The following is a 25,410-nucleotide window of genomic DNA, read 5'->3' as shown; positions in this document are numbered from 1 at the left end:
TTTCAGCATCTCCTTCTGTATCCAAGGGGTTCTGCCAAAATCGGGGGGGATAAGACCCTAAAGGTCTAAAACCCAAATTTCGCGGCCCACCAGCCCGGGGTGAAGGGGGGAAAGGGGACCAGAGGAGGAAGATACGGGAGGAGGAAAAGCTACGGGATCCCCGGTTGGGGGGTGGCCCAGGCAGACACAGGGACCTGGGCAGGGACAGCTATGGGGTCCTGGCGGAGGGGGGGGACGGACAGGCAGCATGCACAGGGCTTCCCTGGAGATACGGGATCCCGGGGGGGGGGGCAGCATGCACAGGGAAGGGGCGGGGGGGTGCAGCGGGGGTCCCGCAGCGCCGCGGTCCCCAATGGGAGGGACGGCGCTGGGGGCATGGGGCGGGGAAGCTCCGGGCAGCGCGGCCGTGCCAGGCCGGAGGAATGCGGCCGCCCCGGCTCTCCCGGGCCCGCGGCCGCCCCGGAGCTTCCCGCCCGGGGCCGCGGCGGCGGTGGGTGTGGGAAAGCTGCAGGTGTGCGCTTGGGCAACCGCCCGCCGCGCCACGCGCCCGCCCCGGCCCTCCCTGTGGGGCGCAAGGAGGGGAGTCACCCCCTAAACCCCAAACAGAGCGGCCCCATAGCGTGAGGGACCCCCCCCCCACCGAACCCTGCGTGTCCCACAGGGGTGCCGGAACCAGCGTGGTTGGCAAAAGGAGAAGGGTGGAATGAGGAAAGGGGGGGGGGGGCTGAACCGGGAATGGTAACACTCATGGAAAGGGATATGGGGAGCGCGCCGGGGGGGGGGACGACTGTGGCTGCTCTCCCCAAGCAAAGGCTCCCGGGTTTCTCCTCTCTCCCTTTCTCCTTCCTCCCCTTTGGGCTGGACGTGCCCAGGCAGCGCCTGCTCCTTCGGCTCCCATTGATGTTGCTCCCAAACAGCCCCACCGCCTGCCAGCAGCCTCCCGAAAGGAGAAAAAGAGATGATTTGGGAAACCGGAGGAGGACGGGGAGGACGGGGAGGGGGGGAACCGGGGCGGGAGAGCGGGAGCGGGACAAGCGAAACTGCCGCGGGGCAGCTCCGGCTCCAGCGCTCCCCAACCGGCACCGCCGTGCATTGTGTGTATGTGTGTGTCCCCCCGCTTGGAGCACAAGGTGCCAGCCCTGCGCCCTCCCATCGCACCCTAAAACCCTTCGGAGACCAGCCCCAAAGGGACACTTCCCCCCCCCCCCCCCCCCAACCCGGGGCCCTCCCCACCTCCATCCGTGTCCCCCCCGGGGCTCAATGGCTCAGTTTGTGGGGGCTGCGTTCCCCCCCTCGGGCTCCCGCTTGCCTCCCTTGCCGGCCGACGGGTCCCCAGCGCCCTTGACCTCGGGTTCGGCCCCGTCTTTGCCCCCATCGTGCGTCTTCATGTGCTTGCCCAGGTGATCGCTGCGCATGAAGACCCGGCCGCAGACGGGGCAGGCGAATTTCTTGGCTCCGGTGTGGGTCTGGAGGTGCCGCTGAAGCTCGTCGGAGCGGGTGAAGCGTTTGCCGCAGAAGAGCCAGTTGCAGACGAAGGGTCGGTCCCCGCTGTGCCACCGTAAGTGCGCTTTGAGGTGGGACGTCTTGGCGTACGCCTTCCCGCAGCCGGGAATGTGGCAGTTGTGTAGGTGCTTCCGTTTCACGCCCTCGGGGCACGGACCCCCCCTTTCCGCCTCCTGGCAGTTGGGGCAGCGGCACGCAGCCTGCCCCCCGCCCCGCGGCACCGCACGACGGGCACCCTTGGGTCTCCCGCCGCCTTCCACCTCCGGCCCGCGGGGCTCGGGGGGACCCTCCAACGCCTTCGCCCCCTCCGCTCCCAAGAGATGCTGGGCTGGGGGGGGTAACAGATGAGCAGGGGGAGCGCAGAGCTGGTGCTCCCCACCACCGTATCCGCCTAGGGCCGGTGGCAACCCGGGGTGCCCGGGCACCTGCAGCCCCCCGCCTTGCCCGGGGGGCAGCTCCATCCAGCTTGCTCCGGCGTGGAGGTCCCACCAGTTGACGCCTCCTTCTTCACCGGGGGCACCGGGATGGGGGGGCCGAAACCAGGGCTCGTAGGGATGCGCCATGTCCGGAGGAGCGGCCGGTAGCAGCTTGGTGTAAGCACCGGGGGCCGCGGGGCCGTCGCTGGGCAGCTCTAACCGCGGGGGTCCATGCGGCTCGTAGGTACCGGGGTTGGCGAAGGCGACGTCGTCCGGACCCACCAGCGGCAGCTCCGGGGGGGGCGGTGGGTTCAGCGGGCTGGCGAATTCGGCGGCCCCCGCCGCGGCGGTGCCGGTGCCGTGGGGCTGGAAGGGCTGCAGCGGCTGCAGGTCCAGGTGGCTCGGCGAGGCGCGGGGCGCGTCCGAGGGCTGAGTCCCCAGGGAGCCGCAGACCGCTGTGAGCATTGCCGAGCGGCGCGGGGCGGAGGCGCAGACAGACCTGCGGGGCCAAGGAGGGGTGGGGAGAGAAGAGCTGTGTGAGAAGGGGGGGCACGCACACACCTCCTACACCCCCCCTTCCCTCTACCCCTGCGCACACCGGTATCAGTTCCTCTCCTGCACTGCCGTGCACCCCATCACCAGCGATCTGGGGGACACCCCTGAGCCATCGAGGGGGGTTCTGTGCTCTATAGCCCCGTGTGACACCAGGATAGTGACACCAGGTAAGGGGGGGTACCCCTTAGCACCCACCCCTATGTGCCTATGGATCCTGTGGCAGCCCCGGTGCTGCTGGGTCATGTTTGTGGCCCAAAGGGGTCAGTGCCTAAGTCCAAAATCTAAGAAACCCACCACCATCTCCCTTGTCACCCCCCCAGCCATGTCACCCCAACACAACTGGGGTCCCTATGGCGACGTGAGTGGTGTCCCCAAGCCATGGGGGAACACAACAGCATCCCGGAGGCCACTCTGGCTCTCCCATGTCTCAGCCACACTGCGAAACCATCTCCCCCATCCCTGCTCCTGCCCCAAGCCCCTGGCCCGGCTGCGAGCCCCCCAGGCTGCTGAAGGGGGAGCAAAACGCACCCCGCACCCCGGGGGCTGGTTGGCAGCAGGATGGGGGAGCGGAGCCGGCTGCGGGGCGGCAGCGGAGCCCCGGGGCTGAGCCACCGGCAGCGCTTTGAAGCCGGGCTCCGGACTGCTTTTGCCTGCGGCCCCGGACCCCCGGGGGCTACCCCTTGGTGCAGCCGCGGACCCCCCGGCACCCGCTGGCTGCCCCGTACGGCGCCGTGACTCACCGGAGCTGTGCAAACCCCACTGGGGACGGGCCCCACCCCGGTGTCGAAATCCACCTGCCGCCACCGGCTCCCGCCCCCCAACTTCCCACCGGCGCCGGGGGGGGCGCAGCGGGGACCCCCCTCAACCCGCAACCCCTCCCCTCCCAGTCCCCATCACCCCTACCCCATCATCCCCCCTGGCTCCCGGCCAGCCGAGTGGGACAGGGGCAGAGCCTCAAGGAGGCCCCCCAAGGGGTGCTGAAAGCTTTGGGGTGGGGGATTCCCTGGGCAAAGGAACCAGACCCCCACTGCCCCCCAATCCCCAGAGCAGGGAGGGGGTCTCCAGTGCTGAAGACATCCCCCACCCCAATTGCATGGGGACACTGTTTTCCCCTGCCAGATGGCACCAGAGGGGACAGGGGGACCCCAAAGGGAGCTGGGGGGGGGGGGCAAAATCCCCCCAATAGGATCCCCCCCATCTGTGCTACCAACACTTGTGGGTGTTCAGCCTCCAGGCAGGGTGGTCGCGGGTGGGATGAGCCCTCCGGGCCTGGCAGCCCGAGCAGGTTTAGGGGTGCTGCTCCCCAAGAGGGGCTCAGCTCTGCCCACCCTAATCCTGGGGGGAGTTTGACATCGGCTGTGGCTCCTGAGAATCATCCCTGTCTCCTGGGGACGCTAGAGGGGTGGGAGAGGGCTGGCACCAAGGGGCTCCATCCCTCTCACCCAGCAGTGGTCTCCAGTGGGGTCCTGAGCTCCCTCAGCCCCCTGCTCCCTATGGAGGCAAGATTGGGGTCACAAGCATAAAACCCCATGGTGACGGCATGTCCTGGGGCTTTGGGGTGGCAGCTGGCATTGCACAGGGTCCCCCAGATCTGGGGACAAAGGAAACATGGCAGGGATGTCCCCCAGCTCTGACAAGAGGAGAAGGGACCCCCCTTGAGGCCCGGACAGGTCCCACTGGACCCAGAGCCAACCCAGCCACACCACAGCGAGCTCTGGGCGCCCCACTTCCAAACGCCCCTGCCCCAGCACCGAGCCCCCCAACCAGGTCCCACTGTAACCACACCATTCCCTGCTCTGCAGCCAGGAGCGGGGACCAGCACTGGGATGAGATGGGGGGGGGGGGGGGGGAGCCGGAGGAGCGGCTGCCCCAGCCACGCGTGGAGGCTCCCGGGGCTTTTTTCCATCCGGGAATGACAACAAAAAGTCCCCAAGGAGCTCCCGGCGTCCCCCTCCCTGGCGGGGCCCGGCGACGCTTTGGCCATTTCACCGCAGGGAAACTGAGGCACCGGCGAGTGATGCGTCCCGTGAGTCACGGCCCGGGCCGGGCCAAAGCCTCTCTGCCCGTCTCCCGCCCCACCGGTGCCTCGCCCCGCGGCGGGGCTGGGCGGGAGGCGCTGCCCGCAGTCCCGGCCCCGACCGGGGGAGCCCCGACGGGTGGCTCCGCAACGGCGGCGGGGCCGGGGCCGCGGTGATGCTGCGGGGCTTGCGGTGATGCTGCGGGCTCGGGCAGGGAGGCGGACGCCGTGGGTTGGGGTAAACGGGGGGGATGCCGCCGGCTCGCCGCGTTCACCCCGCCGCCCACCGCACAACACCGCTCCCCGGTACCGAAGCGAAACTCCCCGAGGCTTTGTTATGGGGTGTGGGGGGGACGGGGGACAACCCCCATCGCAACCTCGCACCGGCGCTGGGTCCGTGCCCCAGGGGAAAGGGCTCCGCGCTGTGAGTTAATGGGGGACGGGACCGAGGGGCGGCGGGGGCAGCGCAGGGGCCGGCAGCCCCGGGGCTCGGTGGCCACTGGACGCGGCTGGGCGGCAAGCAAAGACTTGCCGGGGCTGGGCTGGGCTGGGGCGCGGAGCCACCGGCAGCACGTTCCCAGCCGCCGGCCGGTCGGGGCGGCCGCGGTAACCCTGACCAGAGCCGGGGGTCCCCACTGGGGAAGGGGGGGGATCCCCCTTTCTCCTTCACCGCCCGCCGCCCCCGCTCCCTCCGTCCCTCCCTGCAGCCGCGGCGGGGCCGGGCAGCACCGGGGTGGGGAAGGGGGGGGGGGGGGGGGTACGTACGGGTCTAACGGCGGCGGCGGCGGCGGTGGGGAGGTCCCGGCGGGTCCGTCCTCATCGGCGTGGCGCGGGCGCTCGTTCCCGAGGGGACCCCGAGGGACCCGCGCGGCTCCCCAGGGACCGGGCACCCACTGGGCCGGGCGAGCAGGAATGGCCGGGTCCCAGCCCGGCGCCCGGCTCTTCCCTCCTCCCCACCGCCCAGCTCCACCCTCCCGGCCCAGGTGATTTTAACCCTTGGAGGCAGAGCCCCAGCCCCGATGCTTGACAGGAGCCAGGTCCCGGTCCCAGGATCCGGCTCATGAAAGCGGAGGGAGGGGACGGGAAGTTCGCAGCAGACACCGCAAACGAGGGGGGTAATTAAAGAAGAAAGACACAACCGCCTCCCTCCCGCGCCAGTGGCCGCCTTCCTCCTGCCAACCCCCCCGACGGGGACCCCCGGGCATCCCCCGCCTGTCCCCCACCTCCCCGGCTGGTGCCTGTCGGCTTCCCCCCCCCCCCCCGGGGATGCGCCCCACACCATTTGGGGAGCTCGGAGCCCCCTTTGTGGCTCAGCCCTGTACCATGAGGTTAAATGGCATGGGGACAGGCACAAGGGGACAAGTTTTGGGGTCAGAGCTGGGCTGGTGGCAGGATGCTGATGGTGGATTCGGGGATATCCTGGCTGGATACTGGGGGTGTCCAACCCTCCCGGCTCCCATGTCCCTACCACCAATGCTGCCGGCACAGGGGGGTGCCAGGAGGGCGAAGCCCCAGGAGATGCCATCCAGCAACGCCACCAACACTTAACCACTGGGGCATCGTGTCCCCATTCCCATGGCCACAATGCCCAGGCCCCCATTGGGACCCTCGTGGGCCTGGCAGAAGCCAGCCCCACTCCAAAGCCCATGGGAGAAGGTGCTGGTTGCCTGGCTGGAGCTGGGATCTGGGCCGATGCCGCATCTCCCGGCGCTTGCCAAGCGCCCGGCCGGGCGGAGGGCGCGGAACTCCTTCGCCTTGGGGAAAAGCTCTCCTGGTTTTCATCATCCCAGGGATGGCTCCACCGTCGCCACCGAAACGCGGCTGCATGTGGGGTGAGCGTGGCCCCATGGCTTGGATGGGAACCCTGGGATGTAGGACCCCGAGGTGGGGACCTTGGGACAGGCGGCTTGGCTGTGCGTAGATGGTGGCGAACACCGGCTCTGGTGCTCTGCAGGGCACAGGGGGGATGCAGGAGGACCACAACCCCAGGGTCTCGCTGCCTCTCCTCCCCTGTACCTGCCTGAGAGGTGCCGGGGACCATCCCCGTGGCCTTGGGGCAGGGGATGCTCCGTCCTGGGGGTATCCCGGCGCTGCCTCTGGGGCCGGGGTGGTGGCCATGGGCTCCCCGGCTGCCTCGCAGGCGCCGCGCTGCAGCCCCAGCAGCTCTCCGGGACAGGGAGCAGGTTTTGCATGGAGAGCTCCAGGCACCGGCCGGACCGATCCCAATCCCAGTCCCCATCCTGGCTGTGTGGCCACAGGGAGCAGGGACCCCGTGGTGGGGACGCTGGCCTGGGTGGCCCTCTGTGCCCAGCTCCTGCCAGGAAGGATGTGCTGGGAAGCATCCCTGTGCTCCGGGCTCTCCTCCCAGTGCTCCAGGGACTGCTGGTTCAGGAGGTCCCTGCCTGGGGGTCCCCGGTACCGGTTGCCGCGGCTCCTCTCCCACCTATTCCCATTGTGGCCTCTTCCCCCCCTCACCACCATGTGCCTCCTCCAGGGACAAGAGACGAGGAGTTGGGAAGTCCATGACCCACTTGTGCTGCCGGTGCCAAGCCCCAAAGCTCCCCGGGGATGCTCCAGACCCATCCTCAAGCACCGCTCCTGGGCTGGGGGAGGAAGGAGGTACCGGGAAGTGGTCGGGAACAGTGAGGCGGGGGGGCTGAGAGCCTGCGGCTGGATGGGACCATGGGGACAATGGGGACAGGGGGGCTCCTGGGACCACCCATGGGAGGCGATAGCGCCGATGCTGGAGTACTGGGGGGGGGGGGGGGGGGGGAGCACCTCCGAGTGTCTGAAACCCCAAGCAGTGCCTTGAAATTACAGGTAATTACAGAGCCCATTTGCATCCATTGCAACGAGAGGCAAATGCTTCCAGTCCCTCACAGGTGCCACCCCCCCTGCTCGGGGGGGGGGGGGGGGGGTGTGTTCTGGGGGGGAGGGCCCTGAGTCCTACTGGGAGCCTGAGTGGGGACCAGAGGGGTCTGTGCTCCCCAAAACTACCGCCGGGACCGTGGTGCCCCGGATGGCACAGCCTTGGGGACACACACACACAAGGCCTTGGATGCACCCTGATGGGTGACGGGGAGGAGAGAAGGGCTGCTATAGGGCAGGGGCTGTGCTGGGGGGGGGGGGGGGGGGCATAGCCCTATGGTGCAAGGGTGCTGGGGACATCCCTGTTCCCAGGGGAAAATAGGGGCGGGTGGGATGAGGGACAAAGGGATGGAGAGACGGATGGACAGAGGGATGGACAGAGGAGGAGAGGCACCTCCTGCCCCCCCCACCCCGGGCCAGGGGGATGGAGGGAGGGAGGAGGGAGGGATGCCCCCCACCACAAGGGAGGATGTTGTGGGGCAGAGGGATGGCCAAGGAACCCCCCCGCAGCCCCGGGGCAGAGGCTTCAAAGGGCTCCTGGCTCTGGGGACCTGTCGCAATTTCCTTCTGCTGCCATAAAACAAATTGGTGTTGGGGGGGGGGGGGGGGAGCGTTTGCGTGTGCATGCGTGTGCATGTGTGTGCATGTGTGTGCATGTGTGTGCATGTGCTGCATCCCTCCGTGTGCACCTGCTGCCTGCATGCACCCCCACACGTGTGGGTGCTGAGGATGGTGCCCTGGGGGGGTTCCTGGGGGGGTCTGCAGCGGGTGCCGTGGGGCTGCGCTGTCTGGGTCGCCCTGACCTTGGGGGGAGCCCCAGGAGCAGCCGCAGGGCTTCAGACAGGGAGGATTTGGGGTGCCCCCCCCCCCGGGGCTCCGCACCCAGACAGCTCCTGGGGGGGTGACGCTGGGCTGGTGCTGTGGGTGCAGCCGGGGGTGATGGCTGGTGCTGGGGGGGGGGGGGCACCCCGAGTCTGCTGGGGCTGGCACAGTGGGGATGGGTGCTCATGGGGGGGGGGGGGTGTCACAGCCTCGGTTGAGCAAACCTGGGGACCGGCACCAGTCTGGGGTCCCTCAGCCCAAACTGGGACCCAGTGGGGTCCTCCAGCACCTCCAGGACAGGGTCCCAAATCCCCACGGCTGCTCCTGGAGCGCAGCCCCGCTGCTCCCACATGGGAGCCACTAAAGCCAATGGAGGAGCCACAGCTCCATGGCATTCATGACCCGGGGACCGGTCTCCAGTCTGGGGTCCCTCAGACCCATCGCGGGGTTCCAAACCCCCCTGAAGGGCACAGCCCCATCGCTCCCACATGGGAGCCATTAAAGCCAATGGAGGGGACACAGTCCCATCCCCATTCCCCCCCAAGCTGGTGCCATCACAGGGACAGGGGCACCGGTACCGCTGCGTCCCCGGGGACAGGCTGATGGCAGAGATATCTACCGGGATTATCGCGACGGGCTTCCCTGCTCGCGGTGTGTGCCCCGAGGCAGCGTTTCTCACCGGGAGCTGGAATTACTGTCGGGACTCGACCTCTGCGACGTGGCGATGGAGCTGGCGGCTCGGCAGGGTTAAACTGGGAGGTTTTAATTAGCCCCGGGTTAATCTCCCTGTTCTATCTGCGCCCAACCGGCCCCGGCTGTCAGTCACCGTGTGGGGAAACCTCCCCGGCACTGCGCATCGTGTGCCGGGATGGGCTGTGCCGGGAATGGGGATGGGGACATGGGGATGGGAACATGGGGACGTACCGGGGGTGGGACACATGGATGCATCAGGGATGGGACGCTGGGCTACTACACTGGGGATGGGGCATGTGGCTGCACTGGGAATGGGGACATGGGGATGCACCTGGGAGGGGGAAATGGGGTGCACTGGGAATGGGATACGGGGCTGCACTGGGGCATGGACATGTGGCTACATTAGGGATGGGGACATGCGGATGCACTGGGAACAGGGACGTGGGGATGGATGCACCAGGGACAGGGACATGTGGGTGCCACAGGGGACAGGGCCACACAGGTCCTCCCACAGCCACCTTCCCCCGATGCAGGGCTGTACCAGGACCCCCCTGGGGTCCCCATCCTGCTGTCCCCATGCCCGGTGTCGCTCAGACCCTCCACAAAACATCTTTAACTGCACAGAATCCATTGCAGCAGCTCCGGAGCTCGGCCGGGAGCGGGCCCGGGACGTGCCGTAATTGCTGTAATTGAGCGTGGGTTTGGGAGCGGGTGCGCAGCACCGGCTACCGGGTCCCTCCTCCAGGTCCTCCCGGTGTCCCCATGTTCCCATGTCCTTGAGTCCCTGTATCTCCACGTCCCCCTGTCTCCATCCCAAACCTGTGCGCCTGTCCCCTGCCTCACTGTATGGACCTGTGTTCTCTGTGTCCCCATCCCAGCCTCGCTCTGCAGTCCCCTGTGCCCCTGTCTCCCATCTCACTGCCCAAACCCTCGTCCCTCTGTCCTCATATCCTCATGTCGCTGTGTCCCCATCCCAGCCTGTCTGTGCCAGCTTGAGTCCCCTGTCCCCTGCCTCACTGCACAAACCCTTGTCCCTGTGTCCCTTTATCCTCATATTCCCATGTCCCCAACCCAGCCCCGCTGTGCAATCCCCTGTGTCCCTGTCCCCCATCTGGCTGCACAGACCCTTGTCCCTGTGTCCCTATATCCTCCTATTCCTGTGTCCCTATATCTTCCTATTCCTGTGTCCCTATATCCTCATATTCCCATGTCCCCATCTCATCCTTTCTGTGCCAATTGAGTCCCTGTCCCCCATCTCACTGTACAGACCCATGTCCCCGTATCTCCATGTCCCCATCCCAGCCCTGCTGTGCAATCCCCTCTCTCCCTGTCCCCCATCTCACTGTACAGACCCATGTCCCCGTATCTCCATGTCCCCATCCCAGCCCTGCTGTGCAATCCCCTCTCTCCCTGTCCCCCATCTCACTGTACGGACCCTTGTTGTTGTATCCCCATGTCTCCATTTCAGCCTTTCTGTGCCAGCTTGAGTCCCCGTCCCCCATCTCACTGTACAGACCCATGTTCCCATGTTCCCATCCCAGCCCTGCTGTACAATCCCCTTTGTCCCTGTCCCCCATTTCACTGCACGGACCCTTGTCCCTGTATCCCCATATCCCCATCCCAGCCCTGCTGTGCAACCCCCTGCCTCCCTGTCCCCCATCTCACTGCACGGACCCTTGTCCCTGTATCCCCATATCCCCATCCCAGCCCTGCTGTGCAACCCCCTGCCTCCCTGTCCCCCATCTCACTGCCCGGACCCTTGTCCCTGTATCCCCATATCCCCATCCCAGCCCTGCTGTGCAACCCCCTGCCTCCCTGTCCCCCATCTCACTGCCCGGACCCTTGTCCCTGTATCCCCATATCCCCATCCCAGCCCTGCTGTGCAACCCCCTGCCTCCCTGTCCCCCATCTCACTGCCCGGACCCTTGTCCCTGTATCCCCATGTCCCTGTATCCCCATGTCCCCGTCCCCCGCAGCAGCCATGGCCCTTTCCCAGGATGGTGGCAGCGATCGTGCCCGCGCTCGCGTCCGCGCCGGGCTCGGAGCCGAGAGCCGGCGTCAGCGCCCGCCTGGGGAAACTGAGGCAGGGAGGGACAGGCTGGGGCTTGTCCCGGCAGCCGGGGCGGGAGCGCCGGGAGCGGAGCCGAGCCCGCGCCGGCACCGGGCCAGGCTGCTCCGTGTCCCCCGGGCTCCGCTGCCTCCCGTCACCCGCCCGCGGTCATTGCATGGGGCCAGCGCCTCCACATCCAGCTCCGGGGTCCCCTCACGGTGATGCCGGATAGGGGCATTCCCCCCCCCCCCCCCGGGTGTCCCCTATCGGGGTTGGAAATGGGGTGCGGATCCAGCAGCACCGCGATGTGCCCGTCTCCCACACACGCCTGTCCCCGGCACGTCAGGAGCGCCGGTGGCCGCGGTGCTTCTGCTGCGTTGATTGATGAGCGTGGCCACAGCCTGGTCCTGGGGGTGTCCATGGGGTGCCCATTGGGTGGCCCCCACCCTGGCGACCCTCAATGGGCTCCCCCCCCCCCCCCCACCGCAGCCCTCCCCTTCCAGCTGCCTTCATCCCACGGTGGGAGCGGGATGAGGGCTCACAGCGAGCACCCCGAGGGGCACCACCGGGACCCCCGTGTGGGGCCGGGGGGGTGTCGGAAAGGGGGCCGGGGGCTGAGGCGGGGGTCGGAGGCGCCGGTGCCAGGCGGTGAGTAAGCAGGAGCATGAGGAGGGGAGGTAATTAAAAGGAAGGCACTCGCCACAGCAAGTTCCCACAAATGGAGGCCCCCGGGCCATAGACACTGCACAACAAAGCACCGAGCAATTATTTGGCTCCAGTGGGAGGTGCTGGTCCCTGTGGGGGCTGGAGCCCAGCTGGGCAACCCCCCCCCCGGGGCCCTGGGAAGGCCTGGCACCGCGGTGAGGGGCGCTGGGAGGTGATGGGGGAACCCCCTTCCCCTAGCAGGGTATGGGGTGGCTTTGGAACCCCTGTGAGGCTCCGGATGAGGGATGGGGGGCGGTGTCACAGCTGCTGGGTACCCTGATCCCTGCGAGGGGACTGTGTGCCCTGACCCCCTCCAAGCACCCAAATCCCTCTGAAGGGACGGGGGACCCCGACCGCCTTCATCACCCTGAGCCCTGCGAGGGGATTGGGCACCCTGCGCACCCCAACCCCATTGAAGGGACCGGGGACCCCAAGTGCTGCGAGGTGACAGAGCACCCCAATGCCCTCCAAGCACCCCAGCTCCTGCGAGGGGACTGAGGACCATGAGCTCCCCCCCCCTCCCGAGGACCTGAACCCCTGTGAGCACCCCGATCCCTGCAGGGAGATGGGATCCTTCAGGCTGGGTGCCACCAATCTTGGGGTGCCCCGTCCTCCTCCCCCGCTGTTAGGGGGGGACGACCCCGGCCCCACAGGCGCTGGAGCCCCCGGTGGCAATGGCTGGGGGGGGGACGGGACACGGAGGGGGCCGGGGGGTCCCAGGAGCGGTCGGATCCCCGGGACACCCCCGCGGGGACCCCGCTGTCGTCATCAGCCTTCAACGTTCCAGACCCGCCCCGCCAGGCGCTCTCGGCCAATCAGAAGCGGAATTCTGCCGTCTCTGGTCTTCCATTGTGTGTTCTGCCTGTCAATCAGGCGGGTATAGACCAATCGAGAGGCGGCTGTCGGGTGGCTCCGCCCACGAGGACATCCGCCTCCGCCCCCTCTGAGGCTTGTCAATCAATCAGCGGGCGGTGACAGGCTGACCTCACTCCTATTGGACAGCTGTGCTATCAATCAAATCTCTGCCCTCCCATTGGGCCCCCTCTTCCGTCTGTCATTTCAGAGGACCCTTGCCCATTGGCGGAGCTGTCACTCCATCACGGGTCCTATTGCTCGGCGGAGCTGCCCATCAAGCTCCAAACGGCAACGGATTGGCCGGCGATAAAACGTCTCGGCGTCTGTTGGCCAGCGCGCCGCCGAGCGGAACGCGGATTGGTCAAGAGGCCGCCGGAGGGCGGGTCCTCAAGGGCGGTGCCCGGGCGGCCCCGGAGGAGGAAGATGGCGCCGTGAGCGGTCGGAGCCGCCGCCGCCGCTCGGGCCGGTCTGTGCGGGCCCGCTGCGGGGTCGGGGGGGGGGGCGGCGGCGGCGGCGCGGAGAGGGGAGGGGGGGGTGCGGCGGCAGCGGCGGCACCGGGCCCGGAACGGGAGCGCGGCCTCCCCGGCCCGCCCTCTGCGAGCAACGGGCGGGCGGCGCTTCCGGGGCCGGGGCCCGGTCGGGGGCGGGCCCGCAGCCCTCAGCCCGCCTCCCCGGGGACCGCCGGGCCGAGGGAAGGGGGGGGGGGCTCGGTTTGCGGTGGGGTCCCCCCGGGGTGCGGGGTTGTTGGGGTCTGTGCGGGACCCTGCGGGTGATGGAGGTGGGGGGGGGGGGCAGCCCTGTCCCGCTCTGCCCCTCGGGACGGGCGTTATCGCAGCCGCTGCTTGGCTTCCTCCTCCTTGATCGCAGCCGGGAATCCTCCCTCGCCCCTCCACCGGCACCGGGCACGGGGCAGGCAGCGGAGCCGGGCCAGAGCAGGGTTAAAGCGGCAGCGAAAGGGACCCGGGCCGCTTCACCCTCAGGGTTTGGCTCCGTTTCCTGCTGTTACCATGTAAATAGGCAGGTGCCGGCGCTCATCCGTGCCCGGCTTTGAATACTTCGTATGGGCTCGGTAAGCAAATGGGGCTGCCGCCGTTTTCTTACCCCGCTTCGTGAGCCCAAGGGAGGTTTCCCTCTCGTGGATCTTTGGGGGCTCTGAGTCACCATCATGCTCAAGGGGTGAATTAGAACCATAGTAACGTGGATGAGTGCTGAAAGTTAGGACTGTGTGCACCCCTGCACCCCCCCCAAACCAGCTCCATCAGGCAGATGGGGAGCAAAGCGTCCCCTCCAAATGGAATCCCCGTGTGTATTTCCTCTTGGAAGGGTGCTGGGAGAAGGTAACAAGGAAATTGTGGTGATAAGGCTTGAAAGCAGGGGCTAAAATACACAGCATCTCTCCAGTCCCACCTGCATAGGGTGTTTTGGAGCTATATAGAAGCCCCTGTGCTTGGTCTGCGTATCCTGGGCTAGGAACGAGCCTTGGTTGTGCTCACTGAAGAACATGATAAAGGCAACAGCTCTGGAGCCAGGAATCGCTCAGGGTTTGGTGGCTTTGCCCTTTTACAGGGGTGAAGGCAGGCAAGGGGTGCGGAGAGAGTTGTGGTGTGTGTGGGGATGGTTTCCATACAAAACCACGCTTGTGATGAGGTGAGGAGGAGGAGGATGGCTGGAAAAAAGTGCATTTTATGCATTAGTGCCCTTAAAGTGTCTAAGGGAGAAGTTTTCTGCTTGAGGCTTGCCTGGGAGTTAGGGCAAGGTAAACTGGACCTGGAATATATAGGCATGAATAAGTGTGTAACAGGGAGCAAGCGATGCTGCAGCATCGGTGCTGGGGCTGGAGGAGAGCTCCTGCCCCTCAGGAGGGTCTGTACCCAGGGCTGATCCCAAAGCATTCCTTGCAGGTGGCACTGGTCCCATTCCCAGGTCTGGCCTGGCCGAAGCTGCGCTTTGGTTTCACTGCGCCGGGAGCAGGATTGTACCCTCGGGATGTGAAACTGTCACTGCTGGACTTGGGACCTGGAGTCGGGCGAGTGAGAAACGGGTGGAGGGATTGCACCGTGACTGCGGGCACAGGGCTCTGCTCCCCCAGTCATTATCCCTTGTTGTTGGTTGGGGTTAATGGGCTCCCTCCTGGAATGTGCGTGTGTCTCCGGCCAGCTCAGCAGTGCTCTTTATTGGTAGTCAGGGCTGTTAATCCTCAGCGGTGCCCTAATTCTGCTCTGAAAGGGAGGGTGCAGCCATTGAGCTCTCTGGGGAGAAACCAGCCTTTTATCAGCAGCCAGCTCGCTGGCTGGGCGCAAGCGTCCGATTGCTTCCAGCGCCGGGAGATTGCCCCAGCTCCCAGGGAATGGGATGCCCTTCGCTAAGGAATGGGGTTGGAATTCCCATGCGGTGCCGTCAGGGACTCTGAGCTGACCCTTCCCAAGGGATTTATGTGCTTGGTTCATGGCAGGGCTGTGACAGAGCCTCGGGAGCAGCGAGGGGGGAGCTGCCTGCCGTGGGCAAGCGGGCTCCTTGGTGACTTGGCTCGGGGCTCCCTTCCTCAGTGCTTTCTGTTTAGTGAAAGGCTTCGTGTTCCCAGGGAGGAGATGGCTGGCTCGGGATGGATGAGGAGCTGAGGGCTTGCTTCCATGCCAGTGTTGCCTGCATCCCAATTACCAACAGGGTTTTTCCTCCCAGCCTTAAGCTGGATTAAGACCTGACAGCCGGCCCTTGTGTGGGGCAGAACAGCTCCAGCGCTGTCCCTGCTCGCTGATGCCTTCAAAGTGAAGGAACCCCTTCTTTTCCCAAAGCAGATGTGCCTTGTGTCTGGGGTTCCTGCATCCGTGTGCTGGCAGCGGATGCTGCTTCAAGCAAGGTCAGGTTTGCCCTTCCTGAGGTTGGGTGCTCGACGTTGCCCCATGCTGGTGCCTCCGTTGTGAGCGATGCTGCTGGAGCGGGGAGTTTGCTCCCTTTAAACAAACCCCACACCTTGTTTTCCCCACCCATGGATCTCCTGCAGCAGCAGTGGAGGCTGTGCCAGAGCCAGGCCTGGGATGTGGGTCTTGCCTGCTCCCTGTAAGCCACGGGAAGCCTCTCGCTGTGCTTACCGAGCAGTTGTTTTTCTGGCTGGGTATGAGCCATTCCTGGTGCCAGTGCTTTCCGCTGCTCCTGCATCCAAGCATCCCACAGCACTGGCTTCCCATTGCCATGGGGATGCATGGGGCTGCGCTTTGGGGTAAACCTGAAGTAGGCACGTTCCTCAGAGAGCCATAATTCCCTCTGTGAAGTCAGGCCGTTGTCAGCAGCCGTCATCAAGAGCGTTCCAGCTCAGACAGATTCCCTCTGGCACTTTATCGAGGCAAATACTGTCAAGGTGTGGAGCCACACAAGTGGCTGTGGGATGGGGGAGATGTCAAGGATGAAATGTCTTCCTAGTCCAGAACAAAAGCTTTAGCAAAGGGTGAGGGTTTAGGAGTCTCTTTCCCTGGCTTTGCTGGCTTGAACCCTTCAAAAGAAGCTCCTGTAGCTGCCCCAGTGACAAGAAGAGCCTCGGCCTCGGTGTTATCACCCTGCAGCGTTGGGGGCAGCAGAAGGAATGGGTGTTGGAGATTCCAAACTCTCAAGGAAAGGACAAAGTATCACCCCCATCGTCACATTCCCCCTCTAGTCCCTTAAGTGCCTTTGAATTCCATAGAGACTCGGCATGGTGATGGGCTCTGTCAGCCCAGGGGATCCAGTGATGGGCTCTGTCAGTGCCGGTCAGGTGAAGGCTGCAGCTCACTGTAACTGCCACTTCCCTTTGCTGGCAAACAGAGGTCCCATGGAATGGAGGGAGAAGGTGATGAGATGATGGGATTTCTCTGGCCCCTTTATAACCCCCCCTGTTGAAGGCTTATGAGTGTGGTTGGAGGATGAAGGGAGAGCCCCTCGGGCATCGGGGCCTTGTGCTGCAGCTCTTGCTGCTGGTCTCACTCCTCCATCCCTGTGCTTCCTCCTTGCAGATCCAGAGGCAGCATGGCTGCGACTGCTGCCGTCAGCCCCAGTGAATACCTGCAGCCGGCCGCCTCCAGCGCCCAGGTGAGTGCAGGGCCGTGTCCTGGGGTGCAGGACAGCAAACACCACGTCCTTCAGCCCCTCCTGCCTCCGCTGCAGCCAGCATTGCAGCATCAGGAGGAGGGCAGATTGCAGGGCAGGCTGGGAGCTGCCCTCTGGGCTTGTTCCCAGCTCTTCTGGGGTGTTGTTTCCATGTGTTTTCCTCATGGATCATGTTAGCACAAGGGGGTCTTGGAATTAAAGCTGCCTGGGACACTCCAGGTTACGTGATACCAGCATCATTGCAGGGTACTTGGAGCTTTGTGGAGGCTGTAAGAACACAGGCACACGAGTAAAAGGTGGTCCCCAGCCTGATGGCTGAAAGCAGCGTGAGGGGATTCATTTAGACACACATGTAGGGGGTAATTAAGCAGTTCCCTTAACAAGGGGTGTCTCATTGGCATGGACTGGCTCGCTTTTGACAGCGTGTACCCTCTCCTTCGCTGGCCGCATCTCCAGCTGTGTGGCACAAGCCCCTGTCTCTAACGTGCCCATCTCCTCCTTTGCTCCCCAGGACTCCCAACCTTCTCCTCTTGCCCTCCTCGCAGCGACATGTAGCAAAATCGGCCCCCCCGCAGCAGAAGCCGTCGTGACTCCTCCTGCCCCTCCTCAGCCAACGCCGCGCAAGCTCGTCCCCATCAAACCCGCTCCGCTCCCGCTGGGCTCCAGTAAGAACAGCTTTGGGATCCTGTCGTCGAAAGGGAACGTCTTCCAGATCCAGGGCTCTCAGGTCAGCACCTCCTACCCCGGGGGGCAGCTGGTTTTTGCCATCCAGAACCCAACTGTCATCAACAAGGGGACCCGCTCGTCCACCACCAACATCCAGTACCAGGCGGTGCCCCAGATCCAGGCCACGGGGGGTCAGACCATCCAGGTGCAGCCCAACCAGATCCAGATTATTCCGGGCACGAATCAAGCCATCCTCACCTCTTCGTCTTCCTCTCACAAGCCCGTGCCCATCAAACCAGCTCCGGTGCAGAAGGCTGGAGCTTCCCCAGCGCAGGGCACGAGCAGCGTGGTCAAGTTAAGCGGTGGCGGCAGCAACGTGACTCTCACCCTGCCCGTGAACAACCTGGTGAACGCTGCCGAGCCGGGTGCCCAGGCTCAGCTCGTGGCAGAAAGCACCTCAAAACCCATCAAAAAGCCTCGGAAGAAAGCCATGTCCCCCACCCAGCCCACCACCACGGTGGCCGTGGCCGAGCAGGTGGAGACCGTGTTGATAGAGACCACGGCGGAGAACATCATCCAAGCGGGCAACAACCTGCTGATCGTGCAGAGCCCCGGCTCCGGCCAGCCGGCCGTGGTGCAGCAGGTCCAAGTGGTGCAGCCCAAGCAGGAGCAGCAAGTGGTGCAGATCCCTCAGCAGGCCCTGCGTGTGGTGCAGGCTGCCTCGGCCACGCTCCCCACCGTCCCCCAAAAACCCTCCCAGAACTTCCAGATCCAGACGACGGAACCTGCTCCTACCCAGGTACCGCCTCCTGAGTCCTCCTCCTCTTCCTCCTCCAGGTCCTCTGCACTGGTTCTCCTCTGAGCCCTCACCCGGGTGTTTTAGAAAGGTTTTTGGGAGGACCAGATTCCCAACTTGGCATCCACTTCAGGGATTGCTTGTGTGGAGGGTTGGGAGCACAGTGGTTCTCTCAGCAGGGCTTTATGAAGTCTCCCTTGCTGGCCATCTGCTTTTACCATAGAACCATAGAATGGGTTGGAAAGGACCTTAAGATCATCCAGTTCCAGCCCTCTGCCGTGGGAGGGGTGCCTCACACTAGACCGTGTCACCAGAATCCCTGTCCAACCTGGCCTTGAGCACTGCCAGGGATGGAGCATTCACCACCTCTCTGGGCAACCTATGTCAGCGCCTCAGCACCCTCACAGGGAAGAACTTCTTCCTTGTATCCAACCTGAACTTCCCCTCTTTCAGTTTGAACCCATCACCCCTTGTCCTATCACTGCAGTCCCTGATGGAGAGTCCCTCTGCAGCATCCTTTTAGCCCCCTTCACACACTGGAAGGACCTGTAGGAGCACAGTGTCCTTGGAAGCTCTGCTGTGCCACCAGCTGGGGTTGGGATGAGGCAGCCTGCTCTGGGGAGATGAGGGCTCACAGTCGGACTGTGTTGCCTTTGGCTGCAAGGTGGGAGCAGCCACAAAAGGCTGGGACCTTTCTTCAGGAGGCCCATAAAGGGTCTTTAAATGCTTGGACACCTGCTCCTTGGCTCATGGCATGCCTGGGGTTATGTGGGGACGGTGGAGTGGGGCTCTCCCTGGTGTCAGTGCCTGTTCTCATCCCTCTTTTCTCCCCCCCCCACCTTGCCCTCAGGTCTACTTCAAAACCCCATCGGGTGAGCTGCAGACAGTGCTGCTCCAGGAAGCCCCGGCCATCACCGTGGCTCCGTCTGGGACCTCTTGCAGCAGCCCCGTGTCCCGCAGCTCCGGCACGGGGGTTTCCAGCGGCGGCAGCAGCAGCAGCAGCAACAGCAGCAGCAGGAAAGCCGCCGTGCGCAAGGAGCGCACCCTGCCCAAGATCGCTCCGGCCGGAGGCATCATCAGCCTGAGCGCGGCGCAGCTGGCGGCCGCGGCACAGGCCATGCAGACCATCAACATCAACGGCGTGCAAGTGCAGGGTGTGCCTGTCACCATCACCAACACCGGAGGTGGGCAGTGCCATGTGGGGCAGCAGGAGGTGGAACACGAAGCCCCCCATGCTAGCGGCACCGCTTTGCTTTGCAGCTGGCTGATTGTAGATTTATAAACAGATCCCTTTGTGCCCTGAGGTTTTGAGTGTTGCTGGTTGTTAAATGTCATCGACTTCTCCAGGAGAAAACACTCCCCGAGTGTTTTCGTAGGGTGCCTCTTTGGGGGCTCTGCTGGGTGTTTCCAAGCCTGTCCTGGTTGAGCTGTGTCAGGGAGGGTGGGTTGGAGAGGCAGGCGCCTGCAGGGTCAGAGCTTTGTGGTTGTGCCGAGCTGCAGGACACGTCTGAGGGCAGGGCTGAGCCCAGACCAGCTCTGGTTGCTCCTGAGCTCAGGGCAGGGGGAGGCTCAGCCCCTTGGGGTGAGATGGGTGTCTTTATTCTTACATAGAACCATGGAATGGTTTGTGTTGGAAGGGAGCTTAAAGCTCATCCAGTTCCAACCCCTGCCACGGGCAGGGACCCCTTCCACTGGAGCAGCTTGCTCCAAGCCCCTGTGTCCAACGTGGCCTTGAACACTGCCAGGGATGGGGCAGCCACAGCTTCTCTGGGCACCCTGTGCCAGTGTTTCTCCCCGAGAGCTGGGACCAGCCAGGCATTGGGCCATGGTGCACCAGGGTTTTCCCACCAGCAGCCCCTTCCAAAGATCACCCCATCACCATCGATGGCTGCTGGTTTGGGCTTCCAGGAGAGCTGCTTTCACACACACAGGCTCTGTAAGCGAGGGATCACCATTGCAAGAGAGTGAACCCAGCCCCTCACCTCTGTGGGTCAAGTGCTTTAAGCCAAAACCAGCCAGATGTGGCCCTGGCTGGCAGCTGGAGCAGTCTATGAGCCGCAGACAGCCGCCAGCAGAGGCACGTCCCAGCAGCAGCTCTGTCCTCCTGTCCTGCCCCACAAGCCTTCCCCAGCCCGGTGGCGTGGGTGCCACAGGGAGCCGAGGGGAGGGAGCTGTGTCTGAGGGAGTTTTATCTGCTCTCTGATCCAGACAGACCTGCTGCCTCGTGCTGGTTTCTCCCTCAGCAGCAGCCCTGCCTGGGGTTTGCAGTTGGAAGCTGTTCTTTCTTGGCTTAACCAAATGCTGTCAGCATAAAGCAGTGCCCAGTGTGGTTTCCTCCTCCTCCGCAGCCACCGTCCTCGCCGGGGCTGCTTTAAGGGGGTGTTTAATTGCTGCTTTGCATGTGAACATGGGGCCAGACAGGAGCGATGCCACAGGCAGATGTTGCTGCTGTGCCGCAGGGCAGGGACTGTGTTGCAGCCCTGGCTGGGGTAGGGACAAGTAGGACCTGCTGGGTGCTGCCCATGTACGCAATGGGTTGAGCCTGGTCTCAGCCCGAACACGGCAGCACTTCCAAAGGGCTGCCCAGCCCCTCGGCTTCCCAATGGATACCGTGGCCCCTTCGCTCTGCCTGCGCCCACCTTCCCTCCCTGCTCTCACCCCTCCTTGGCTCCGCTCTCACATCCCGCTCCTCCTCATCCTTCCCACTGCTCCGGGAGCAGTGATCCCGCTTGCTGACGCTGACACCCCCCCCCTCCCTCCCCTCCCCTTCTTCTTCTTTCCAGCCCCTGTCACGGCTGCCGGGTGCTGTGCACGGCCCAGGCTGCCGCCTCCGTGACGCCCGAGCGTGGAGCGGCCCCTGGGGCTCCGGGGTAAGTCCCGTTTTTTTTGGTCAATATATTGCACGTTTTTTCAAAGTTTCTTTTTTTGTTTCCTCTTTGGTCCTTGCCCCACCCCGAAGGGTCAAAAAACAACCAAAAACTTTGAAAAACCGCACAGTATATTCAGAAAAAAAGGGACTTACCACCCCCCCCCCTCTTCCTGTCCCCCACCGCAAAACCTCCACCTTTAGGGGGGGCTCAGCACGTGGAGGGGCAGTGCTGCATGCGGGGTTGGGGGCTTTGAGACCTGGGGTGTCCTGTCCCACATGCAATGGGGGGGGTCTTGCCTCCATCCAGCCACCTCTGGACGGTTTCTGCTATCCCCAGTTGAGCAGGGGTTGGATGTGTGGGTGAGAGCTGAGGGGCAGAGCCTGACTTCCCCCCCCTCCCCTTTTCCTCCCCAGGCCAGCAGCAGCTCACTGTGCAGAACGTGTCCGGCAACAACCTGACCATCAGCGGCCTGAGCCCGACCCAGATCCAGCTCCAGATGGAGCAAGCGCTGTCCGGAGAGGCTCAGCCCGGGGAGAAGAGGCGGCGGATGGCGTGTACCTGCCCCAACTGCAAGGATGGGGACAAGAAGTGAGTGTGGAGCGGGACATGGGCAGCCCTGCAGGACCAGCATCCATACCTGAGGCTGAGGAGGTTGAGGGAGGGGATTCTCCCCCTCTGCGGTGCTCTGGGGACTCCCCCCTACACTCCTGGTCCAGCTCTGGGGCAGCAGCACAAGAGGGACGTGGAGGGGATGGATAAGGGCAGAGGAGGGCATGGGGATGCTGTAAGGGCTGGAGCAGCTCTGCTCTGGAGCCAGGCTGAGAGAGCTGGGCTGGGGCAGCCTGGAGAAGAGAAGGCTTCTGAAGGGGAGACCTTAGAGCAGCTCCAGGGCCTAAAGGGGCTGCAGGAAACCTGGAGAGGGGCTTGGGACAAGGGATGTAGGGACAGGCCAAGGGGAACGGCTTTAACCTGAAAGAGGGGAGACTGAGATGAGCTCTTAGGCGAGGAGCAGAGCTGGAGCCCCCCAGCCTGTGAGGACAGAGCAGGGTTGCTGGGGATGATGCTGGGGACACCCATGGCTGCAGTGCACAGCATCCGTGGGGCACGCAGCCACATGGGATGGGTACACAGGGACACGTGGGGATCAAGACCCACCTCTGTGGCCACGTTGCTCTTCAGCAGCCCCACCAGCCTCTTGAGGAACTGGACGTTGCTGTTACTGATGCCTGCGGGGTCACAGAGGGTGCTCAGCCATGGGCAGGACCAGCACATCCCCATCCCACTCCGTCCGTGGTCCCCTCATCTGTCCCAGTGCCACCCACAGACTGGGTCCCCATGGCTGGATGCTGGAGAGGGGCTCTTCATCAGCGGCTGTAGCAATAAGACAAGGGGTGACGGGTTCAAACTGAAACAGGGGAAGTTCAGGTTGGATACAAGGCAGAAGCTCTTCCCTGTGAGGGTGCTGAGGCGCTGGCACAGGGTGCCCAGAGAAGCTGTGGCTGCCCCATCCGTGGCAGTGTTCAAGGCCCAGGAGCTTGGAGCAAGCTGCTCTATGGAAGGGGTCCCTGCCCGTGGCATGTGGTTGGAACTGGATGAGCTTTAATCTCCCTTCCAACCCAACCCATTCCACGGTGTTCCTACCCCTGGCTTCCCTCCGCAGGCCGGGCGATGCAGGGAAGAAGAAGCACATCTGCCACATCCCCGAGTGCGGCAGGACCTTCCGCAAGACCTCGCTGCTGCGCGCCCACGTGCGCCTGCACACGGGCGAGCGCCCCTTCGTCTGCAACTGGGTGTTCTGCGGGAAGCGCTTCACACGCAGCGACGAGCTGCAGCGGCACGCGCGCACGCACACAGGTCTGTGCCCCGTTGCCTCCAGCCCAGCCCTTGGGATGCGCTCGGATAAGGATTGGGATGGATCCGGGCCACCACGAAGTTGTCCTGGGGGGGTCTCAGCTGTCTCTGATGGGGGGTGTGACACGGGAAGGGGCTGCAATGGGGACCGGTTGGATGGGTGTTGCTGCCCCCCTGTCGGCGGTGGCTGTAGGGCTAGAAGCAGGTGGGTGGCTGTCACCTCCTGACCCACATCTGCTCTTCCCCGCAGGTGACAAGCGCTTCGAGTGCGCGCAGTGCCAGAAGCGCTTCATGCGGAGCGACCACCTCACGAAGCACTATAAAACCCACCTGGTCACCAAGAACTTGTAGGGCCAGGGGCTGCCCCACGGCCGAGCGGACAGAGCCCAGCCAGGGGGTCCCCACCCAGCAGTGCCACGGAGAGGAGCCCTCGGGGACATCCTCCTGCCCTTGGCCGATGGCACCACGCAGCAGCCGCTTCCAAAGGGGGCGAGGGGCCGAACCTCCCTGCGGATCCCGGGATCCAGCAGCATTCCGGAGCCGGGTACGGAGGGGACTGCGCACGCCGGTGCGGGCGGGCTGGGAGAGGCTCCACAGCACATTCCTACTTTATATTTAAAGTCTATAAATAGCTATAAATATCTATATAACCCCTTTGGAAGGTCCCTTTTTTTCTATGGAGATCGTTGCCTTACGCTCCCCGCTCCCGATGACGAGCACTGTGTTTTGTGAGCACTCTTTGGAATCTATTTAATTTCTGCTGCCCGTTTTGCCCCCTTTTTCTCCTAACATTGCCTTGTTTTCCCACACTGAAGGCTTGTTTTTCCTTTCCCTCCAATGATTTCGCTCTCCCCACTTCCCCTTTCCCAAGCGACGTGGCATTTCCTCACCGATTTCGGGACGCGAGTCCCTTTCCCTCCCCTGCTGCCCTCCACCCTGTGTATAGTGTACATTGTACCATAGATTCTATTGCTTTTGTGTTTACTACGTGTTTCAAAAAGAAAAAAAACCAATATGGCTTGTTATTTTGGAGCTTTTAAATTAAACCAAATCTGCTTTATTTTGGAGTTGTAACCGCCCAGGGTTGTTTCCTGCAGGAGGCGACAGAGCTCTTACACTCCATGAGCTGGAGCTGTGGAGCCAGCCGGGAGCTTGCCTTGCTAAATAAACGTAGTCACCAGAGTGCAGCGTCTGCCACCATGGTCCTTGCTCTCCTGAGCTGGCACCGTGTGGGACCAGGGCAGCAAAGAGCTTCCTCGGCCAGAAACCAAGTGGGTTTATTAACAGGAATCCCAAACGTCGCTGGAAATTAACTGATTTACAGGAAAACAGGCCTGGATGTGCCCCCAGGGCTGCTGGATCAGCATGTGGCACTGAGGGACACCAGCACTGGCATCGCAACCAGCCCTTATCCCTGCCAGCACCCATTCCCTGCTGCTGGAGCGAGCAGGACACGTGGCCATGAGCTCTACCACCATGGGGCTGCCCCAGTTGGTGTCTGCAGGGTGAATCCTCCGGCTGTAAGCACAAGGACACGATCCCGACATCCCGGCACATCCCTCCTGGTCCTCCCTCTCCCTGTCTGCGGCACCAGAGAGAGCTCTGGGCTCATCCCCTCCACTGCCCCGTGGCTGAGGACCGGGCCAGCGTCTCCCATGTGAAGAACCTGAGCAGGCACTGGGTCATGAGCTTGGGCTTGTCCCTGGCACCCTGCAAGAGGTTGTGCAGCTGCGGGTGGGTGATGCAGACCCCCAGGTTGGGCACCAGCTCCACTCTGGGCCTCCCGTTCTCCTGGGGTGAAGGGGGAGAGCTCTCGTCTGGGTCCTGGATGGAGACCCTGGGGTACTCTGACACACTCCAGACCTTGGGGCCAATTCTGTGTCCCCTCCACTCCAACCACAGCTCCGTGCCCGGTGACACCCCAGGAGCCCCATCCAGCCCTTCCACCCACCTCGACAGGAGATGCCCAGCGCAGGGGCTGCCGGGCACCGGGTGCCCCCTGCTCTGCTCCCAGAGGCATGGGGTGTCAGTGAGCATGGCTGGGGGGGGCCGGGCCCCTCCTCGGTGCTGGGGCAGGGGCTGGAGCCTCCAGGCAGGCGGTGGGGGCTCCGGGGGATGTCAGCCGGGGCACAGCTCTGCTCCCTTGGGGTGGGTGAGGAGCAGAGCTGGAGCCCCCCAGCCTCTGGGGACAGAGTGGGGTTGCTGGGGATGATGCTGGGGACACCGATGGCTGCAGTGCACAGCATCCGTGGGGCACGCAGCCACATGGGATGGGTACACAGGGAGACGTGGGGATCAAGACTCACCTCTGTGGCCATGTTGCTCTCCAGCAGCCCCACCAGCCTCTTGAGGAACTGGACGTTGCTGTTACTGATGCTTGTGGGGTCACAGCGGGTGCGCAGCCGTGGTCAGGACCAGCACATCCCCGTCCCACTCCATCTGTGCTCCCCTCATCTGTCCCAGTGCCACCCACAGACTGGGTCCCCATGGCTGGATGCTGGAGAGGGGCTCATCATCAGGGGCTGTAGTGATAGGACAAGGGGTGATGGGTTCAAACTGGAAGAGGGCAAGTTCAGGTTGGATACAAGGCAGAAGCTCTTCCCTGTGAGGGTGCTGAGGCGCTGGCACAGGGTGCCCAGAGAAGCTGTGGCTGCCCCATCCCTGGC

At 64.1% G+C, this 25,410-nt stretch overlaps 2 protein-coding genes across 4 annotated transcripts; one reads left to right on the top strand and one right to left on the bottom strand.

The window, feature by feature from the left end:
* Positions 1-1,265: 1,265 nt before the first annotated feature.
* On the bottom strand, positions 1,266-5,716 carry SP6 (Sp6 transcription factor). Its single transcript, XM_061443947.1, has 2 exons — positions 5,257-5,716; positions 1,266-2,418 (listed from the first exon to the last, which is right to left on the bottom strand). The coding sequence occupies exon 2, from the start codon at positions 2,382-2,384 to the stop codon at positions 1,266-1,268; it is 1,119 nt and encodes a 372-aa protein (XP_061299931.1). The 5' UTR covers positions 2,385-2,418; positions 5,257-5,716.
* SP2 (Sp2 transcription factor) lies at positions 1,428-23,804 on the top strand. 3 transcript variants are annotated; one of them, XM_061443945.1, is made up of 7 exons: positions 1,428-1,558; positions 16,468-16,543; positions 17,073-18,026; positions 18,874-19,207; positions 21,307-21,481; positions 22,554-22,747; positions 22,995-23,804. In XM_061443945.1, exons 2-7 carry the CDS (start codon positions 16,481-16,483, stop codon positions 23,093-23,095), a joined length of 1,821 nt encoding a protein of 606 aa, XP_061299929.1. In that variant the 5' UTR covers positions 1,428-1,558; positions 16,468-16,480; the 3' UTR covers positions 23,096-23,804. The 3 variants fall into 3 exon arrangements, with proteins under 3 accessions (XP_061299929.1, XP_061299930.1, XP_061299928.1); XM_061443946.1 differs by lacking the exon at positions 1,428-1,558 and adding an exon at positions 12,827-12,950; XM_061443944.1 differs by lacking the exon at positions 1,428-1,558 and adding an exon at positions 12,890-12,947.
* Positions 23,805-25,410: the final 1,606 nt, after the last annotated feature.

This window comes from Pezoporus flaviventris, unplaced genomic scaffold (assembly GCF_033815535.1).
Source record: "Pezoporus flaviventris isolate CSIRO_AGI_PZ_B2104156 unplaced genomic scaffold, CSIRO_AGI_Pfla_v1 ptg000569l, whole genome shotgun sequence".
NCBI lineage: Eukaryota > Metazoa > Chordata > Aves > Psittaciformes > Psittacidae > Pezoporus > Pezoporus flaviventris.
The sequence above is the reverse complement of the archived record's forward strand: the minus strand, read 5'-3'. Positions and strand labels throughout refer to the sequence as shown.

What these genes read in the sequence shown, in the direction of transcription:
- SP2 (XM_061443945.1), top strand. Translation starts at nt 16,481, where the DNA reads ATGGCTGCGACTGCTGCCGTCAGCCCCAGTGAATACCTGCAGCCGGCC. An exon ending in CGGCCGCCTCCAGCGCCCAG is followed by an intron (nt 16,544 to 17,072) that starts GTGAGTGCAGGG and finishes TTTGCTCCCCAG; the next exon opens with GACTCCCAACCTTCTCCTCT. An exon ending in TGCAAGGATGGGGACAAGAA is followed by an intron (nt 21,482 to 22,553) that starts GTGAGTGTGGAG and finishes TTCCCTCCGCAG; the next exon opens with GCCGGGCGATGCAGGGAAGA.
- SP6 (XM_061443947.1), bottom strand. Translation starts at nt 2,384, where the DNA reads ATGCTCACAGCGGTCTGCGGCTCCCTGGGGACTCAGCCCTCGGACGCG.